The sequence below is a fragment of the Camelina sativa genome, chromosome 11 (genome assembly GCF_000633955.1).
Source record: "Camelina sativa cultivar DH55 chromosome 11, Cs, whole genome shotgun sequence".
Classification (NCBI taxonomy): domain Eukaryota; kingdom Viridiplantae; phylum Streptophyta; class Magnoliopsida; order Brassicales; family Brassicaceae; genus Camelina; species Camelina sativa.
The window spans coordinates 22,931,650-22,949,765 of NC_025695.1; the positions used below are offsets into that span (position 1 = coordinate 22,931,650).

The following is an 18,116-nucleotide window of genomic DNA, read 5'->3' on the forward strand; positions in this document are numbered from 1 at the left end:
AAAAAAAAAAAAAAAAAAAAAAAAAAAAAAAAAAAAAAAAAAAAAAAAAAAAAAAAAAAAAAAAAAAAAAAAAAACTAATGATGCTTAGAACTTAGTACAAAAATAAGTAATAATTTTTTTTATATGCACTAGGAAATTTCCCATAACAAATAGTGATCATGATAAAACATTGTGTTTATGAGATGTTTAGTTGGATTATATTTGGTATTAATGATTAATGGAAGATTGATTTGAGAATTTGTGCTTTTAAAGCTTTTTCAAATGTGACATAAAGACCCTGAATGTTTTGTAGTTTTTAAATGGTTTTTAGTTTTTAATTTTTAGTTTTTGGCTTTTAGCTTTTAGTTTAATTAAAGCAACAACTTGTATCCATGAATGATGTGCTCTTAAAATCCCCGACCTTTCTTCTTCCCCGTGCCATTTGGAAAATCAACATTACAATTGAACTAACCTCTCGACTCTCGTAAAAAAAAAAAAAAATAATAATTATAATGATTTAATAATGTCTATAACAGTATAACTCTATAAGTATAAGAACTTTGTATGTGGACTTACGCGTGGAGCGGTGGAAAGTATCATCTTCAGTTCCATTGATCACTACATGTTTAAATTTCAATAAATTAAATTATAGTAATAGAAACTACTAGTATAATTCAATCATTTAAAAAAAAAAAAATCAACCATTTAAAAGAGATTCTTGGAAAATGTTAAAATTTAAGATAGTTTCGGAAGTATGTAGAGAACCCTTTCGCCTTCGCCTTCCCTTTAAAGTAGACCAAACTGATAGTGAGTGTATACTCTAGATCTGTCTTCTTCGTTTTTGTTGATTCTTTTGCCTAAAAAGAGTTGCATTCTAATTGTCCTTTTATTTTCTTGCCTTGTAATCCAAGTTACGTATTTAGGTTTTCCAACGAATCTCAAGTTTAGTTCTCGCTGTTGCTATGAACAATCTTTCAGAAAGACGAAGAGTCATGGCAAAGAATGAGAAAACAACTCTGTTTAATAGTGTATTTTCTTGGTCTATCAAAGATATTCTCAACAGAGATCTCTACAAGCAAAAGGTTTTCATATCTTATAACCCTTTCTTCAATATCTTTAGTATTAATTTATACATCATATTCCTCACCAGTGTCGTGTGCTATTTTTGTAACAGATAAAGACAATACCAGAAAAGTTTAGATCTGTTGATGAATATGTTCAGTGTTTTGTTCCTCATCTACTCGAGGAAACGCGAACCGAGTTGTTCTCTAGCTTCAAGTCTTTGTCTAGATCTTCAGTTTTTAAAATACGTTCGATAGAGAAAAGAGCAAAGGAATCAAGTGGAAGCTCATCAGCTAGTTTGCTCCACGATATAACCCTAATGGCTGTCGACAATACTGCCAAGTACCAGCCAAAGTGTGGAGATCTTATTGCTCTCACAAAGGTAAGGCCAAGTCGAATCGACGACTTAAATCCTTTACTTCTCGCCTCCGTATTCAAGGTAGACGGTGAGCTTAAGATCTCTGTTCATTCGTCTAGACCGATACCTTATCTTTCGGAGTATCCATTAAGTTTTGGTGTTTTCCTCATGACTTTAACCACAAACACCCGAATTTGGAACGCTTTGCACAACGAAGATGCTAAGTCGACTCTAATCCAGAGTGTGCTTCAGGGAAATACTCATGTAAGTGTTAAGAAATCATCTTCCTAGCTTTTAACTTTACTGCGTTGTTTTTGAGTTCACCTTGTTGTACTCGTTTAGCACTTATTTTTTATTTTTTCGAACAAATCTCTCAGTTTAGCATAAGAATGAAAAAGTAGATGTCTATTTCATACATCAACGGAGTGATTATTGTTTTTGCTTATGTTGCAGGCAACAGAACAATGTTTTTGTTTTGTAAATGATTTTGAGGGTTCTGACCGTGTATTGGATATAATCCGTTCCAACAAATTGAATTCTTCCCAAGAAGCTGCAATTTTGGGTTGCTTGGAGACGAAGAATTGTAGTCACAAGAACAGTGTGAAACTAATATGGGGACCTCCTGGAACTGGTAAAACAAAGACGGTCGCCACTCTTTTTGCCCTTCTCAATCTAAAGTGCAAAACTGTTGTGTGCGCTCCTACAAACACTGCTGTTGTGGAAGTAGCATCGAGGCTATTGGCCTTATTTAAGGAAACTTCCTCATCAGAACACGCTACTTACGGGCTGGGGAATATTATATTATCTGGAAACCGAGACAGAATGGGGATAGACAAGAATGATGTTCTTCTTGATGTGTTTCTTGATGAGCGCATTGACAAACTTGGTAACCTGTTTTTGCCATCTTCTGGATGGAAACAGAAGTTGGAGTTACTGACACGTTTTCTCGAGGACACAGAGTCTGCTTACAATGACTATGTAGACAAATGTGAGGAGGAGGAGCAGGAGGACATTGTTTCATTTGGAGAGTTTGTTAGGCAGGTTTTTAATGGCTTCAGTGAAGAGCTGGAGATATATATGGTTGATTTGTACACACATCTCCCTAACTGTTTCATTTCATATGAAGACGTGAAGAAAATGATGGCTGTTCGTAAATCTTTCCAACGCGTTAGATATTTCTTGGAGGAGAATGCTTATAGAGTAGAGTTCAAGACCGGGAGTTTCAAATTTGATTGTTTTGAAAGAATGATCCGCGACGATTGCCTTCAGGCTCTAAGTGTGCTTCCTAAATTTTTGGAGATTCCAGAGTTGGTTGAAAGGGAAGATATTAGGAAATTTTGTATCCAAAACGCGCATATAATCTTCTGCACGGCATCAGCTGCTGCAGAAATGAAAGCAACTGGAACTATAGAACTTCTCGTGGTAGATGAGGCAGCTCAGCTTAAAGAATGCAAATCAGTTGCAGCATTGCAACTTCCTGGACTTCGTCATGCTGTTCTAATAGGAGATGAGCTTCAATTGCCTGCAATGGTTCAGAACGAGGTATACTCTTTTCTTTCATAAACTGTCTTTTCTTTTTTCAACTTATAGTATTGTGATATCAACATAATATGGCAGATATGTGAAAACGCTAAATTCGGAAGAAGCTTGTTTGAGAGGTTGGTTCTGCTTGGTCATAACAAGCATTTGCTCAATGTTCAGTACCGGATGCATCCCTCGATTAGTCGTTTCCCCAATAAGGAGTTTCTATGGTGGGAGAATCAAAGATGCTGCGAATGTTCAAGAAAGTATTTATCAAAAGAGGTTCCTTGGAGGAAACATGTTTGGTTCATTCTCTTTTATTAATGTTGGACGTGGAAAAGAAGAGTTTGGTGATGGGCATAGTCCTAAAAACATGGTTGAAGTTGCTGTGATTTCTGAAATCATATCTAACCTTTACAAAGGTATAACTTTTTTTTTATCGACTATTATTATGTTTTTCATTATTTTTCTACTGAATTTTACTAATGTGCTTAATTTTCGAAACATAGTTTCAAGTGAAAGGAGAATGAAGATGAGTGTTGGAGTGGTTTCACCTTACAAAGGACAAGTCAGAGCAATCCAAGACAGAACCAATAATAAATACACTTCCTTCTCAGGTCAGCTTTTCAGTTTGAATGTTTGGTCCGTCGATGGGTTTCAAGGTGGTGAAGAAGATGTTATCATCATCTCTACCGTCCGAAGTAACGGTAACGGAAAAGTGGGACTTCTCAACAACCGTCAAAGAGCTAACGTGGCACTAACTCGTGCAAGGCACTGTCTGTGGGTGGTTGGTAACGAGACAACTTTGTCTCTAAGTGGTTCTATTTGGGCTAAACTGATAAGTGAGTCGAGAACACGTGGCTGCTTGTTCGATGCTGCTGATGAGAAGAGCCTAAGCGATGCCATGAATGATGCTTTGCTTGAGGATGTGTCTTCGAGTTTTGGATCTCTTTCCATCAGGAATGGTCTTGGGAGAAGAAATGCTTGGTAGATGTTTTTCTATGTTTTGTTTTTTCCTATTAAGACTTTGCATCGGATTTATGTTCTTTGGTGTTTATGGTTTTCAATTCACCACATATTAAACTCGACTTGTTCTTCTTTTATTGTTTAAAAATGAGGCGTTTTAAATCATTTGGACTTGTTATTCTTCCCTCATCAAAGGTCATTTAAACAGAAAATATCAGATTCCAGATACAAACTAGTATACACATGATTTGTGGCCATCCCAAATTTTTTAAGCTGTTAGCAAATGGAAATAATACTGATGAATTAACTCGATTTTATCAGCTCTATCTTCTTAAAATATAGATTGTGTTAACTCATTTTAATGTCACAAACTGTGACTTGCATATCTATTATAAGTTCATAACTAATTTGCAACAACATAGTGGTCACAATGTAGTCATAAAAGTGACGATTAATATTATCATATTATATTCGTCACTAATTGTGATAGACTTTTGTTATGATTTTTTTTGTCATAATATAGTGACAAAAATACTATGAATTTGTGACATATAAATTTAGTCATAATATCGTATTTAAAATGTCTCAATAAAATTATTTTCTTTTAGTGTATAGGAAATAGAAACATCTGGTTAATAAAAGATTAGCTTGATCTACAAAAGACAACCTAGCTTTTTTCTGATAAGCTTTTATCAAGCCACATTATAACACTCTCTTAGTTGAACCCTACCAATCCTGGCATTTTAACATTGATAAAAACAGGTCGATTGAGGACTGTTTCTATCTCAGACTTTCTCGAGTTAGGTCTTTTCTACAACTCTTCTGACGATATATCAAGTTTCCTTAAGTATAACCATGAAAGTTAATTATGTTCTTAAAATCTCGACCATTCTTCTTCTCCATGCGATTTGGAAAATCAACATCACAATTGAACTAATCTCTCTCGAAAAGGAAAAAGAAGTAAAGTTTAATAAATGAACTGTTTTACACTCTACGAATGCGAAGTGTCATATGCATCATTAAAAAGAAAATCGAACTGTGCATGCATTAGTAAATAATTTCTTGGAAACATGTTTACATCTGAGTTCATTTCCAAAGTCTGTTTGGACTTTCCGCCTTCTTCTTCCTTATGAGTAGACAAAACTGATAGTCTTCTTCACGAATTTGAGATCTGTCTTCGTCTGCTCAAATCCTCTAAAAAAATTTGCTTGTCTTCCCTTTTGGTAATTTCTAAACCTATCTCAGGTTGGTTATCGCTGTTGATTTGATGGATAATAAAGAAATAAGAAGGATCTTGGGAAAAGAAGTGCAAACAAGTCTGTTCGCTAGAGTATGTTCTTGGTCTATCAAAGATATACTCAACGAAGATCTCTACAAGGAAAAGGTCTTTTTATATCTTTTTGTTTAACCTTTTCTTCATAAGCTTTTATGTTTTGTACTTATTGTTACTTGATGATGTCTTTTTTTTGTAACAGATAAAGACAATACCAGACAGATTTAGTTCCGTTGATGAATACTTTCAGTGTTTTGTTCCTCACTTACGAGGAAACACGAACCGAGTTGTTCTCTAGCTTCAAATCTCTATCGAAATCTCCTGTCTTTCAAATACTTTCTTTGGAGACAAGGACGAACGAATTTAGTGGAAGGTCATCATTCAAGTTGTTTCATGACATAACATTGACGGATTATAATGCAGTCGACAAAAGTGAAAAGTATGAGCCAAAGTGTGGAGATATTATTGCTCTGAGTCTGACAGAAGAAAGGCCAAGAATTGATGACTTGAACCCTTTACTTCTAGGCTACGTATTCTCTGTGTATGGTGATTTTAAATTCTCTGTTCACTTCTCTAGATCTATATCTAAGAATGAGAAACATTTGTTTCCCTTCTCAATGTGTTTTTTAAAGATCGCGTCAGTAAACTTGGTAAATTGTTTTCATCATCTTGTGGATGGAAGAAGAGGTTGGAGTATATCATTGATTTTCTTGAGAACACAGAGGCTAAGTACGAGCAACATGTGCATGAATTAGTAGAACTTGCAAAGATGATAGAAGAGGAAAAGAAGAAGAAGAAGAAAGAAGCTGATGAAAGGAAGAAAGAAAGATCTGAAAAGAAGAAGGAAGATGATGAGAGTGTGACGGAAGAAGTTGAAGAGATGAGGATGCAAGAAGTTGTAAACATTCCTACATTTGGAGAGTTTGTGAAGAACTTTAATGGCTTAAGAGAGGAATTAGAGTTTGATATGGTTAACTTGTGCACTCATCTGCCTAAGTCTTTCATTTCATCTAGAGATGTGAAGAACATGATAGCAGCCCGCCAAGCTCTTCACCGTGTTAGATATTTCTTGCAAGAGAATTCTTCTAGAGATGATTTCAAGAAAGGTGGTTTCAGGTACAATTGCTTCAACAGACTCATCAGTGTTGATGCTCTTGGGTTTCTATGTCTACTTCCAAATTGTTTTGGGATTCCTAGCCTAGAAAATTTTGACGATATTAGAAGATTTTGTCTACAAACTGCAGACATAATCTTCTGTACAGCCTCAGGTGCTGCCAATATGAATCCGGCGAGGATAGGCCCTGTCGACCTTCTTGTAATCGATGAGGCATCTCAGCTTAAAGAATGTGAATCAGTTGCTGCATTGCAGCTTCCTGGTCTTCGACATGCGCTCCTAATAGGAGATGAGTATCAGTTACCTGCAATGGTTCATAACGATGAATGCGAGAAGGCGAAATTTGGAAGAAGCTTGTTTGAGAGACTGGTTCTGATTGGTCATAACAAACATTTGCTTAACGTTCAATATCTAATGCATCCTTCGATTAGTCGTTTCCCTAATAAGGAGTTTTACGATGGGAGAATCACAGATGCAGCGAGTGTTCAAGAAAGAATTTACGAAGAGCGGTTTCTTCAAGGAAACATGTTTGGTTCTTTCTCTTTTATAAATGTTGGACGTGGAAAAGAAGAGTTTGGTGATGGACATAGTCCCAAGAACATGGTTGAAGTTGCTGTCATTTCCGAAATCATATCAAATCTTTTCAAAGGTATATAGACGTACACCATCTTTTGTTGATTCTGTAATTTGTTTTTCATTATTCTTTTTTGGTTAATTTGCTTAAATCTTGAAACAGTTTCAAGTCAAAGAAGGCAGAAGATGAGTGTTGGTGTTATTTCACCTTACAAGGGACAAGTGACAGCAATCCAAGATAGAATTGGTGATAAGTATGGTTCCTTAACAGATCAGCTTTTCACTTTGAATGTTCAGTCGGTAGATGGGTTTCAAGAAGAAGAAGATGTCATCATCATCTCTACTGTTAGAAGTAACGTTAAAGGGNCGATGAATGCGAGAAGGCGAAATTTGGAAGAAGCTTGTTTGAGAGACTGGTTCTGATTGGTCATAACAAACATTTGCTTAACGTTCAATATCTAATGCATCCTTCGATTAGTCGTTTCCCTAATAAGGAGTTTTACGATGGGAGAATCACAGATGCAGCGAGTGTTCAAGAAAGAATTTACGAAGAGCGGTTTCTTCAAGGAAACATGTTTGGTTCTTTCTCTTTTATAAATGTTGGACGTGGAAAAGAAGAGTTTGGTGATGGACATAGTCCCAAGAACATGGTTGAAGTTGCTGTCATTTCCGAAATCATATCAAATCTTTTCAAAGGTATATAGACGTACACCATCTTTTGTTGATTCTGTAATTTGTTTTTCATTATTCTTTTTTGGTTAATTTGCTTAAATCTTGAAACAGTTTCAAGTCAAAGAAGGCAGAAGATGAGTGTTGGTGTTATTTCACCTTACAAGGGACAAGTGACAGCAATCCAAGATAGAATTGGTGATAAGTATGGTTCCTTAACAGATCAGCTTTTCACTTTGAATGTTCAGTCGGTAGATGGGTTTCAAGAAGAAGAAGATGTCATCATCATCTCTACTGTTAGAAGTAACGTTAAAGGGAACGTGGGATTTCTCAATAATCGTCAAAGAGCCAATGTGGCACTTACTCGAGCGAGACATTGTTTATGGGTGATTGGTAACGAGATGACTTTGGCTCTGAGTGGTTCGATTTGGACAAAACTGATAAGTGAGTCGAGAACACGTGGATGCTTCTTCAATGCTGCTGATGATAAGAATCTAAGTGATGCCATGAGTGATGCTTTGCTTGATGACGTGTCTTCGAGTTTTCGATCTTTTTCTATTAGGAATGGCTATGGGAGAAGAGATGGTTGGTAGATTTTTATTTGTCTTTTTTATGTTTTTGTTTTTCCTATGAAAACTTCGCATGGGATATATATATGATCTTTTATGGTATTTATTTATGGTTTTCCTTTCTATATGAAAACAAATAAAAGTAATTATTTCATCAGCAATTCTTTTTTTTTTTTTTTTTTTTTTTTTTTCTGATCATATAGGCTTATGAATACAAAGTATACGTTTTTACTTTGTACAGTCTACCCAAGCAAAGGCTCTTGTATGGTTCACCGATCAGTACATTGTCAAATTAAATTAATTTAAAAGAACTAGGTTGGTATCCGCGCTACGCTGCAGAATAGGTTTTTTTGTTTTATTTTGTTATATATATATATATATATTGATTTCATAATTTAATATGTTATTTGGAATCAATTCATAAGTTTTTGATAATTTCAATAGTATTTTTTTTGTTATTCTTATTTACATCATTAAATGATACTTGAGATTTTTATTTTATAAATTTAGTTTTTGAATATATTTTAAATTCATTACCAAATAAGTTTAGGGATTACAACCTTTGTCTCCTAAATCTCACATAATTTATCTCTTACAAGATTACAACATATTTATATTTGTTCTTATCTTAACCTAACACCTAAACTAAACAAACCCATTTAATCACTTGAAAAGCTTAGGATCAAGTTGGAAGCTTATCAGTCACTTGACAAGCTTATGATTAAGTTCTTCAAGCTATATATGTTAATCTAGCAACATCTTAAAGAAAAAATAAAAAAATAAATCAAATTTACACATTGTTACGTGTAACATATGACTAACAACAGGATATTATTTTGAATAGTTTTTAGTATAAATATCATTTGTAAAACATATATATATTTTTTTTAGAATTTGATGAGTTACATTTACTTATAATTTTTACTTCTTGAATTATTATTGTTTTATTTATTTATCTAGTAAAATTTAGTATAATTATTTTATTTGTTGCTAACTAAATTGTCATTATCTCGTTCTAAAGTTGAGTGTAATGCAATATCGAGATCATAATATGCTTCTAACTCAAATCGAAGGTGGTGAATGATGTACCGTTGGGAATTTTGATGACGTTTGTAATGGTTGTTTCAACTACAAGTTTTTTTTTTCATTTCATAGAATATATGCTTTTAGACACACATTATGTAGATACAAAACATTTATATTTTCAACTTTTATTTGAGTTGCAATCATCTGAGAAGATATGGTTTTGATAAAAATTCTTGGATAAAGTTAATTGAACACAAGAAACTTAAATGGAAGTATAGAAATCGAAATAGATGGACTTTTTACATTCGTCCATACAATGAGCTTTTTAAAAAAAAAAAAAATTATTTATTCAATTAAATATGCTGAAAAGCCTGAAATAGTTCATAGATATTGGTTAAAATATAACTTGTTTTGTGACTTTTGCTGCGAAAGTTTTATATCGTCATCTACAATTATTCCAATGAACATTAATAGTTTTGCCTAAAACAATAGCCGGAGTCAAAAGTTCAATTCAAAAATCTATTAAAATTTTTTCCAGTAAAGTCAAATATTCCTACTCCATGATACTCTTACATCCTATTATAAAAATTATAACAATAAAAAGTCGAAAACAATAACCATCTACCACATTCTTAATAGTGATTCACTTACCCCCATATACTAACTGAGACTGCTAATGCAGTTTATTTGCCTACAACGAATTTCAAAAGTAGCATAGAGTTAGCTTCAATACATACGTTAAAAAAAACAAGACACAAACAAAGTAATCAGGAAAAAAATACATACTTGGAAAAATCCTTTAGATGAAGATCTCTTTTTACTCTTCCATTCTGTCCACCATCACAATAAGTGAATCATTACTCGAGGTATGGCATCGGATCCTTCTGTGCCTTTCCACCTCCAGGGACTCATGGGAAGCAACCAATCATCAGAACCATATGAGTCAGAAGGGTAAACTCAGACTCTGGCCTATAATCGGATTTGTTTCTCCGATTCTTCTGCCTTCCATGGCTATCTCTCTTACTCATACCATAAGAACCCATATTTCTGTCAAACAATATTTATCAGTCGCCCACCCTTAAAAAATCTAAGAATATACCAAAACTAATGCATATAGACTTAGCAGAAATCTATGAAAGAAAAAACACTCATATGACATTCATAGCATAGTACTTGGTTGAATCTGCTGCAAGTTCTCGTCTAACTAAGATAAAATAAATATAGAGACGACGACATACCAACCGATCCAAACATTTTGATCTCATAAGCATAACACATCAGCTATTTCAATCAGGTGAATATATTTCCTGCATCACAATAAAGCATCTCAGCCACATATCAGTAACATGATGTTCCTTAAGCTTTGTGACTCAACCAGTCGACCGTATGCACAAAGCTATTAGCACAGGAGAGAAAAAAAGCTGAAAGAGGTAAGTTTTAAAAGTGTACCATGTGTATCTAACAAGAAAATGTTCTGGCCAGTAACCAAATCTATCTCTTAAACCCACACAATGATGACGTGTTCGTTCAAATCAACGGAAAATTTAGTAACAAAGCCAGCGCATATATTCTCCATACATCAACCGATCTAAAACAGCACAAATAAAGAGATGATTATTCAAAAATTAATTTAGAAATGCCTCCAGACATATAGACTTAATTAGTCTGTGTAATAGACATAAACATATGAGCAGAAAAAGTGGACAATAAAGCAAACTGCGTGTTTCTTAACACCTAATGTATCCAAGAAGGTGAATATGTTTATTTTCACCATATAATGTACGAATCTGGAAATGAAAAGCATCGTAAAACTAAATCCAAGTTATCTACGACCTAGACAAAGGCTACAAGCTACCGAGCATCACAATCTTGAGAAAGTAGAACCTACTATGGCACAGATTCTTGAGAGGTTTCAGATATGAACGTTATACCTAGCCCCCTACATTCTTGATCTAAAGAACATAGAAAAAAATACTAACATTTACTTGACAGCTGCAATGCAACAAGCTATAATTTTCCTAATGTTCATCATTTTATCCACTTGTCGATTTCTTTCGTAGTGGATTTCACAAGCTTCTTGGTACTAACAACAAGTTCATCAATAAGAGAATCAACTTCATTCCTGTCAACAAGAGAATGTTCCAAAATCATAATCTGAAGTCTTAAATCACTAAAACTCAAACCAAAAAGAATAGAAAAGATATAATTTGTTTTAACTCACAAAGATGGCTTCCCAACGTTATAATAAGAACGAGACTAATCATAAGCAGCTCCTCTTCCAACACCATAGTCAAAACCTACACCAATTCAACAACCAGCTCAAAATTCTAAACCAAATTGTAACCTAGGAACCCCTGGTCCGAATTCGTAGCTATATGCGATCAAAATTCAAAATTTTACCTTCGATAAGACCAGCACCGAAACCGAGTCCTTCAACCAAATCGAGTCCAAAGGCTGGACCAGCTTTCCCGACCTTTTTGAGCCTAACCTGAGGAAGTTTCTAGAGCGCAATCCTTTGTCATTGTCTCTGATTCTTCTTCTGCTGCTCAAAGTCAGATGATTCAGATGATAATGCATTGAAAAAGTAGCCATTGCAATTAGGGTCACTAGAAGGAGGTCCTGTAGAGACATTTAAAAGAACAGGTCCACCACTTACCAGAGTTCCCTACGGTGTAGTACCCTAAATCTACACCATTCTCTGTTTCCGTTTCTTCATATTCTGGGCGATAAAGGCTCCAGAATGGTGGCGGGTTCTTAAGACACGGTGAAGCGAGAATTGAGAAATTAGATTCCGGTTTGTTGACATTTTGGGGACCTTTTCCATAAATTTCAAATTATTAGAATGCTATTTGACAAGTAAGTAAAATTATAGATGATCTGTATTAATCATTATAATTTGATTGGTTAGCTATTTTCACTGATGTGTCAGCTTCTACTTCAATACAAAAGCTGAGGTGTCAGCAGCTGGTGAAAAATAAAGAAGTTTTATTGTATTGATATGCATTAACTTTGAAACCTGAGATAGTGATTTATGTCGTCGATGAGATTACTATACAAGACCCGCGTCAGGAAGTCCAAAGCCCATGCCGCCAAAATCAATAATAATCCTTCAGAGTAGTAGATTTTGTTTTGCATAAATGATGGTATGATACTGTTAATTTTAGTAAGAGCATCTTTAAAAATGTTCCACTGTTTTTGTAGACTTGAATTTTTCCATATATTATTTAATTTCTTATAACTCTTTCATAAATCATGTTAAAAGAAATTATATTAAATATTATATGTTTATATCATATATAAAAATATCATAATGGGTATAACAATTTTGATTTTTTTTTGAATTTTTTTGAAAAATACCACTTTATAATCTGTATTTTAGAACCTTATAAATCTTATATACAGTATACTTTATCACATGCGTTATATAGTACGTTACACAACTTTATAAATGTTAGTTAATGACAGGATTTCATAAAAAGAATTATCCTTTTTTAGTATTTTTGAAATGGACAAAAGATAATGATGATTTTGAAAGTGGTATCATACAAGTTGTATTTTTTAAATTCTTAATATTTTTTCAAGATTACAATTCACTTAAAAATGTATTTTCAGCTTTTGAGAAGAAAAATGAAACCTTTAGGTCCTACTAAATGGAACTTTTGTATCCATTAAATCATATTAAAATGAAACCTTACGTCTTTATAAATCACAACAGTAGCTAGTTACCAGCATGAATATATACCTAATTACTTGGTCACAACTCACAAGATTCAACTGCACTAAACAGCAAACTGATGAAGCAAAACATCTTTACATGTTCAAGATGCTGCGCTTGAATCCATTTTTATATGTAACAACTCAGGTTAGTAATCTACAACGGATAAGAGAAAAGATGTAAAAACTCATTAACGCACAAAACACACATGAGGAATGGACATATTGCATTTCATATATATACTACAGCAAAAAGGGAATAAAACGCATAACAAGCTAAGCACAAAACCAAACAAATAGTGGGGTAGCTACGCAGATTACGTGATGCCTTAACACCTCACAACAACAAGCTGTATGCTTAATTCCACGGAGAATCCAATTAAACATATCTAATTTTAAGGTTACGTTCAGAGGTCTACAAATATCTTAAACAGAAAGGTGAGATAAGAGATTATATATTCTGATCTCCAAAACATAAAGCTCAAAGCTGGTTTTTCTAGAAGACAGGGCGTTCAGAATTTAACCTTGCACTTACAAACATGGCACACCGACATGCCACTGTCTTCAGTTCTTATCTTGGCTCGATACGAACTGAGAGACAAATTCCACAAGTCATTTGATTCCTCAGATTGTGTTGCTACCAAACTCGCGTTGCCAGCAACATTTCTGCGTTTAACATTATTGCCTCGTTTCCTTCTGGTCTTGGTCGAAGTTTGAGAACCGCATGCCTCATGAACTCCAGAAGAGTCGCATAACCTTTGACTGACGGAAGCCTTTCTCTTCGGCTGAGGATTTCCAACTTTCATTCCCTCGGTAGACCAATCTGTCGGCTTGAAGCGGTCGCCAAGACTCAGAACAGTTTTAATCATGCAATGAACCGAAGGATCATGAGCTTCGTTTCCCCATTTAGGAATAATCAAATCTCCACGTTGATAATGCATGTGCGTTACGCGAACCTAACAAATAAATAGATATGATGTAAGCATTGGACTCTCTAAACATAACATAAACATAATAACAAATTTAATACCTTCCCATATTCTCTCATATCTTCCAATAGTAACTGGTCCAAGTCAAATGTCTTCTTACTATCAGGCCTTCCACCTTTCCATCTTGTTAGTTCCACGCCCTCGCACTCTCTTTTATTTCCAAATGTCTCTTCTAAACGGTGGAACGCCCAGTATCCCCACACTTGCAAAACCTGGACGAATCCATCCATAACAAGGCTGTATTTGTCTAAATCCGCTGATTTGATAGCGCGAATCAGATGCAAAAACGCCAGTCTCCCCCAAGGATACATGTCAAATGTATCTCTGCTTAGCACCTTCTTAGCAATTGAAACTGGAATCCGACCTCCCCGGTCCTTTGCAAAAACACACGTAGACAAAAACACAACAATCCAAGCTTAGTCCTGTCCTCAACAGACCAAACACTGCACTCATCCAACGACCTAGCCAAGTTTTCCCAACTTGGACCTTTGTTAGGCGGTAACTTGAGCATCGTCCAGAACTCAGTTTGGTGGTTTATTACGCCATCATCGTCATCATCATCATCATCCAGTGGGAGTTCCTCGCAGTTTAGTCCAGTGAGATGTCTGAATTCATTGAGCGAAAACCTAACTGGATGGTCTCCCAACAAACACCATATTTCGTACGGTTCCTGGACGACAAGTTGACGGATAAGCAAGTGCTGCACAATCCTCCCAGCAAAGACAAAGTCAGCTTCGTAAAACTCCACAAATACTCCTAGACACGAATTCCTCAAGTTGACCAACGCATCAGCTCCTAGTTTTGTGGAAACCTTAGGCATCTTTTCTTTCTGAGATTGGCAATTCAAAATCTTCCTAGGCATCGGCTCTGTCCCTTGAGTAAATAACCTAATTGGTAACTGTCTATTATTATTGTTCTCTGTCACCGCCATAAACTCTCGATCTGAGAAAGACCACCACAAGAACATGAAACGACACATAATAATAATTAAAAAAGCTCTATAATTTTTCTTCAACTATGAAATTATTCAAAACCAAAACCTGGAAAACGGTATGGTAAAAGCAGCCAGCAGGTGGAAAAAACGACCCCCAATTATTGTAACTCCTCACCTTGTGAAGCAACCATTACCTAAAAGCAGAGAGAAAAATATATAAATTAAAAAGACCGAAATGAGATATGCTCCACACAAGTGAGAGACGATAAGGGTTATAGATAATACCGAGGGAAAAAAAAAGTTACTGTAGCCAAGTCGTAACCTGTAAGTCACTCTCGTCTTCTTCATTAAGAGCAAATAGAGAAGAAAACAAACACACATGAAACCAGAGGGCTGGTCTTCAGTTGAATTTTTAAGAAGGAACGCTGACTCCACAAAACGTCGCCGTTTCATACAGTTCTTTCGCCTTCTCCACTCGAAAAAAGTGATATTTTATTTTATTTGTCGTGATTTCTCAAACACGTCGTCGTTTCAAACTATTAAGACTGGTGCTTTCGTCTTCCTTTCCAGTCGAGGTCGTCGTTTTAGATACTTTTAAACGAGATCTCTCAGTTTCTTCATAAGAAAGCAAAGTCGCATCAATGGCGATCACAGATTTTTTGTCTAAAGAGTATGGATACGTCGTCATCGTCGTCGTTTTGTATTGCTTCCTCAATTTCTGGATGAGTTTCCAAGTCGGCGGAGCTCGCAAGAGGTTTTTTTTTTGCTTTTTTCTTTCATAACCTTCCTGAGATCTAGATCGAACTCTGTTTCTGAAAATTTGAGTTTGTTTCTTCTGTGAAAATTGATTCGATTTTTGTTGAATCATCATAAGAGATTTTTGAAATCCGCAGGTACAAAGTGTTTTATCCATCACTATATGCAATAGAATCAGAGAACAAAGATGCTAAGCTCTTCAATTGTGTTCAGGTTTGTGAGTTTTTTTTGTTTACAGTACTTTTGATTTTTTTTTTAGATGTGAGGAGTTCTTTAATTGGAAACCAAATTTGGGGGTTGTTTTGTTTGGTTGCAGAGAGGTCATCAGAACTCATTGGAGATGATGCCAATGTACTTCTTACTTATGATAATTGGTGGGATGAAGCATCCTTGTATCTGTGCATGTCTTGGCTTGCTTTACAACGTTAGCCGATTCTTTTACTTCAAAGGCTATTCTACTGGTGATCCTAAGAATCGTCTCACTATCGGGTTTGTTCTTAATCTTTCTTTCTTTTATGTTTTTTAACAAGTCATTCGAGTTCTAAATCATCTCAATAGATTGGTTCCCACATAAGCTAGTAGAGTAGAGTAGAAACAGTACTGAAGGAAACAAAACTGCAAAAGCTAGTATGTGTAGATGTGAGATTCTTTGGTTTATGTTATCTTTGTGTGTTACAAACGACTTGGTTGCAGTTATGATCTCTCCCTGATGTAGCATGATCACTGACTTGGTTGCTCTTGGTGTTTTACTGGAATTTTCGTTACTGTTGAAGAAGGTGTTTTTCACTGTGATGGATCACTTCTTTTATGTCTTTATACATCAACATCATGCAAACATTGAATCTGAAACACTTCCAAGTTCTCAAAGGTTACTTAAATAAAGTTTTTGGAATAACTTAAAAACTTCTATTTAGCCGACAAGAGAATCTCTACTTTTCAATTGTTACAGATAGAATTTTAAACAGGGGAATGTTTTGATACGATTCGCATTTGATTCTCCAATAAACCTAAGTGTAGTAGTTAGGCATGTTGATAAACTCTCTCTTCCTCTGCTCTGCAGGAAATATGGCTTCTTAGCTATGCTAGGACTGGCCGTTTGCACAATCTCGTTTGCTATCACCTTGCTTCGCGGCCAAGCCTAGCCTGTCTTTGTAAGTTTAATGCTTGTTTGTGGCTGGACACTTTTGATTTTATGATTTTTGTAACATACCTTGCAATGGTTTTACAATGTCACCTAACCTTGGAATTTGTCGATATACAATAACGTTTAAGTTGTGTTAAATTTGCTTTATGTCATGGAGCAATAAGCTTTATGGAGAGTATATTCCTTATAACATTGTATCTAATTAATCTTAATCATACAAGCTCAGGATTTTCTATAAATATCACAAGAACATAATGTATGCGAATTATACAATCTTAATTTTTCTTGAAATTTTTAAAGTTCTTAAATTGGGTAGTTGGTATAAATATTTAAAAATAGGCTATGGGCAGCCATAGATCAAAAGGCTAACATTGAGGTCAACTCATTCAACTTTAAAAAATCTCCAAAAACAATAATAATATTTTCAAGAAAAAAAAAAAAAGGAGATGGATCAGAAAAAAAGGCTTGGATATTCTCTAAAAAGAGAAATCAATCGCTCAGTTTGTTCAGTTTTGATCATCTGGGGAAATAATCCTCACTTCCATCTAAACATGTGAAAAAAATAACTATGAAATCGATTTTGATTTTGATTTTTTTTTTTTTAAAGCGAGTGAAAGGGATCAGAAAATAGGCTTGGAATCTCTCTGAAAGAGAGAAACATAATTCGCTCAGTATAATCAACTTCGATCATCTGGGGAAATTATCATCACCTCCCAAAACTTCTTCATATAAAAAGAAAAATAATCCGAACTAAAACCAAAAGATAGACACACGGGAAAATGGTCAAAATCAATCTCAACTATTTGACAAACGCTTTTTTATACCTAAACTTCAACACTCTGCAAATAACAATCTGAACTGTATTAAAATTTAAATTTTCTACCTAAACTATAGAAAATGTTGTCAATTTCAACCTCTGTTCGAACAGTGTTAAATTAGAGTTTAACAATGTTGAGTCAGACGATCTTTGACATCCACATGACAGTGGGAATGACCAAAACTAAGTTGTTTTGGTCATTTTTAAGTGTGTTGTAGCAAGAAATAAAGCGTTTGAAAAAAAATAGAGTATTTTTCGGGTGTGTTGTGAAACTTTATTTTTGATCATTTCTTGCTATAAAATACCCAAAAATGACCAAAACGATATAGGTTTGGTAAGTCCCAATGCTAAGTTGATGTTACGGACCGTTTGACTCAACATCATTAAACTCTGATTTAACACTGTTCGAACAGAGGTTGAAATTGACCACATTTTATATAGTTTAGGTAGCAAATTTGAATTTTAATACAGTTTAGGTTGTTATTTGCAGGTTGTTGAAGTTTAGGTATAAAAAAGCGTTTGGCAAATAGTTGGGGTTGATTTTAGCTGTTTTCCCGATAGAACCACTATCGGATTGTACTCTATCCATTGTATTTGTAACCCAGAAACCAAAACTAAAAGCTCTACACTCTTCAAAGATAAAACTAGGGT

The 18,116-nt window shown here is 34.7% G+C and overlaps 3 protein-coding genes, 1 long non-coding RNA gene and 1 pseudogene across 7 annotated transcripts; 3 read left to right on the forward strand and 2 right to left on the reverse strand.

The window, feature by feature from the left end:
- LOC104728232 (helicase SEN1) lies at positions 970-3,912 on the forward strand. Its single transcript, XM_019232558.1, is given in 6 exon segments — positions 970-1,062; positions 1,155-1,664; positions 1,854-2,942; positions 3,018-3,143; positions 3,145-3,343; positions 3,431-3,912. Coding segments are annotated over 6 exon segments (2,496 nt in total). The 5' UTR covers positions 970-972.
- LOC104728233 lies at positions 5,155-8,109 on the forward strand (annotated as a pseudogene).
- On the reverse strand, positions 9,598-11,916 carry LOC104724077. Of its 3 annotated transcripts, XR_757512.2 has the most exons (8): positions 11,768-11,916; positions 11,512-11,653; positions 11,333-11,408; positions 11,091-11,233; positions 10,561-10,699; positions 10,350-10,418; positions 9,898-10,158; positions 9,598-9,802 (listed from the first exon to the last, which is right to left on the reverse strand). It is a non-coding gene; the product is annotated as an uncharacterized LOC104724077 (long non-coding RNA). The 3 variants fall into 3 exon arrangements; XR_002034186.1 differs by having other exon boundaries at positions 10,350-10,699; positions 11,512-11,650; XR_002034185.1 differs by having other exon boundaries at positions 10,350-10,699.
- LOC104724078 lies at positions 13,200-15,130 on the reverse strand. 2 transcript variants are annotated; one of them, XM_010442524.2, is made up of 4 exons: positions 15,034-15,130; positions 14,855-14,942; positions 13,856-14,756; positions 13,200-13,781 (listed from the first exon to the last, which is right to left on the reverse strand). In XM_010442524.2, the coding sequence occupies exons 3-4, from the start codon at positions 14,123-14,125 to the stop codon at positions 13,338-13,340; spliced, it is 714 nt and encodes a 237-aa protein (XP_010440826.1). In that variant the 5' UTR covers positions 14,126-14,756; positions 14,855-14,942; positions 15,034-15,130; the 3' UTR covers positions 13,200-13,337. The 2 variants fall into 2 exon arrangements, with proteins under 2 accessions (XP_010440826.1, XP_019086998.1); XM_019231453.1 differs by having other exon boundaries at positions 15,071-15,119.
- Positions 15,254-16,828, forward strand: LOC104724079 (microsomal glutathione S-transferase 3-like). Its single transcript, XM_010442525.2, has 4 exons — positions 15,254-15,502; positions 15,642-15,717; positions 15,821-15,993; positions 16,565-16,828. Exons 1-4 carry the CDS (start codon positions 15,390-15,392, stop codon positions 16,644-16,646), a joined length of 444 nt encoding a protein of 147 aa, XP_010440827.1. The 5' UTR covers positions 15,254-15,389; the 3' UTR covers positions 16,647-16,828.

Coding starts and splice junctions, on each gene's coding strand:
- LOC104724078 (XM_010442524.2), bottom strand. CDS start 14,125: ATGTATCCTTGGGGGAGACTGGCGTTTTTGCATCTGATTCGCGCTATC. Junction 13,782..13,855: donor ATATGAGAGAATATGGGAAG/GTATTAAATTTG, acceptor TTTATTTGTTAG/GTTCGCGTAACGCACATGCA.
- LOC104724079 (XM_010442525.2), top strand. CDS start 15,390: ATGGCGATCACAGATTTTTTGTCTAAAGAGTATGGATACGTCGTCATC. Junction 15,718..15,820: donor AGCTCTTCAATTGTGTTCAG/GTTTGTGAGTTT, acceptor GTTTGGTTGCAG/AGAGGTCATCAGAACTCATT. Junction 15,994..16,564: donor AAGAATCGTCTCACTATCGG/GTTTGTTCTTAA, acceptor TCTGCTCTGCAG/GAAATATGGCTTCTTAGCTA.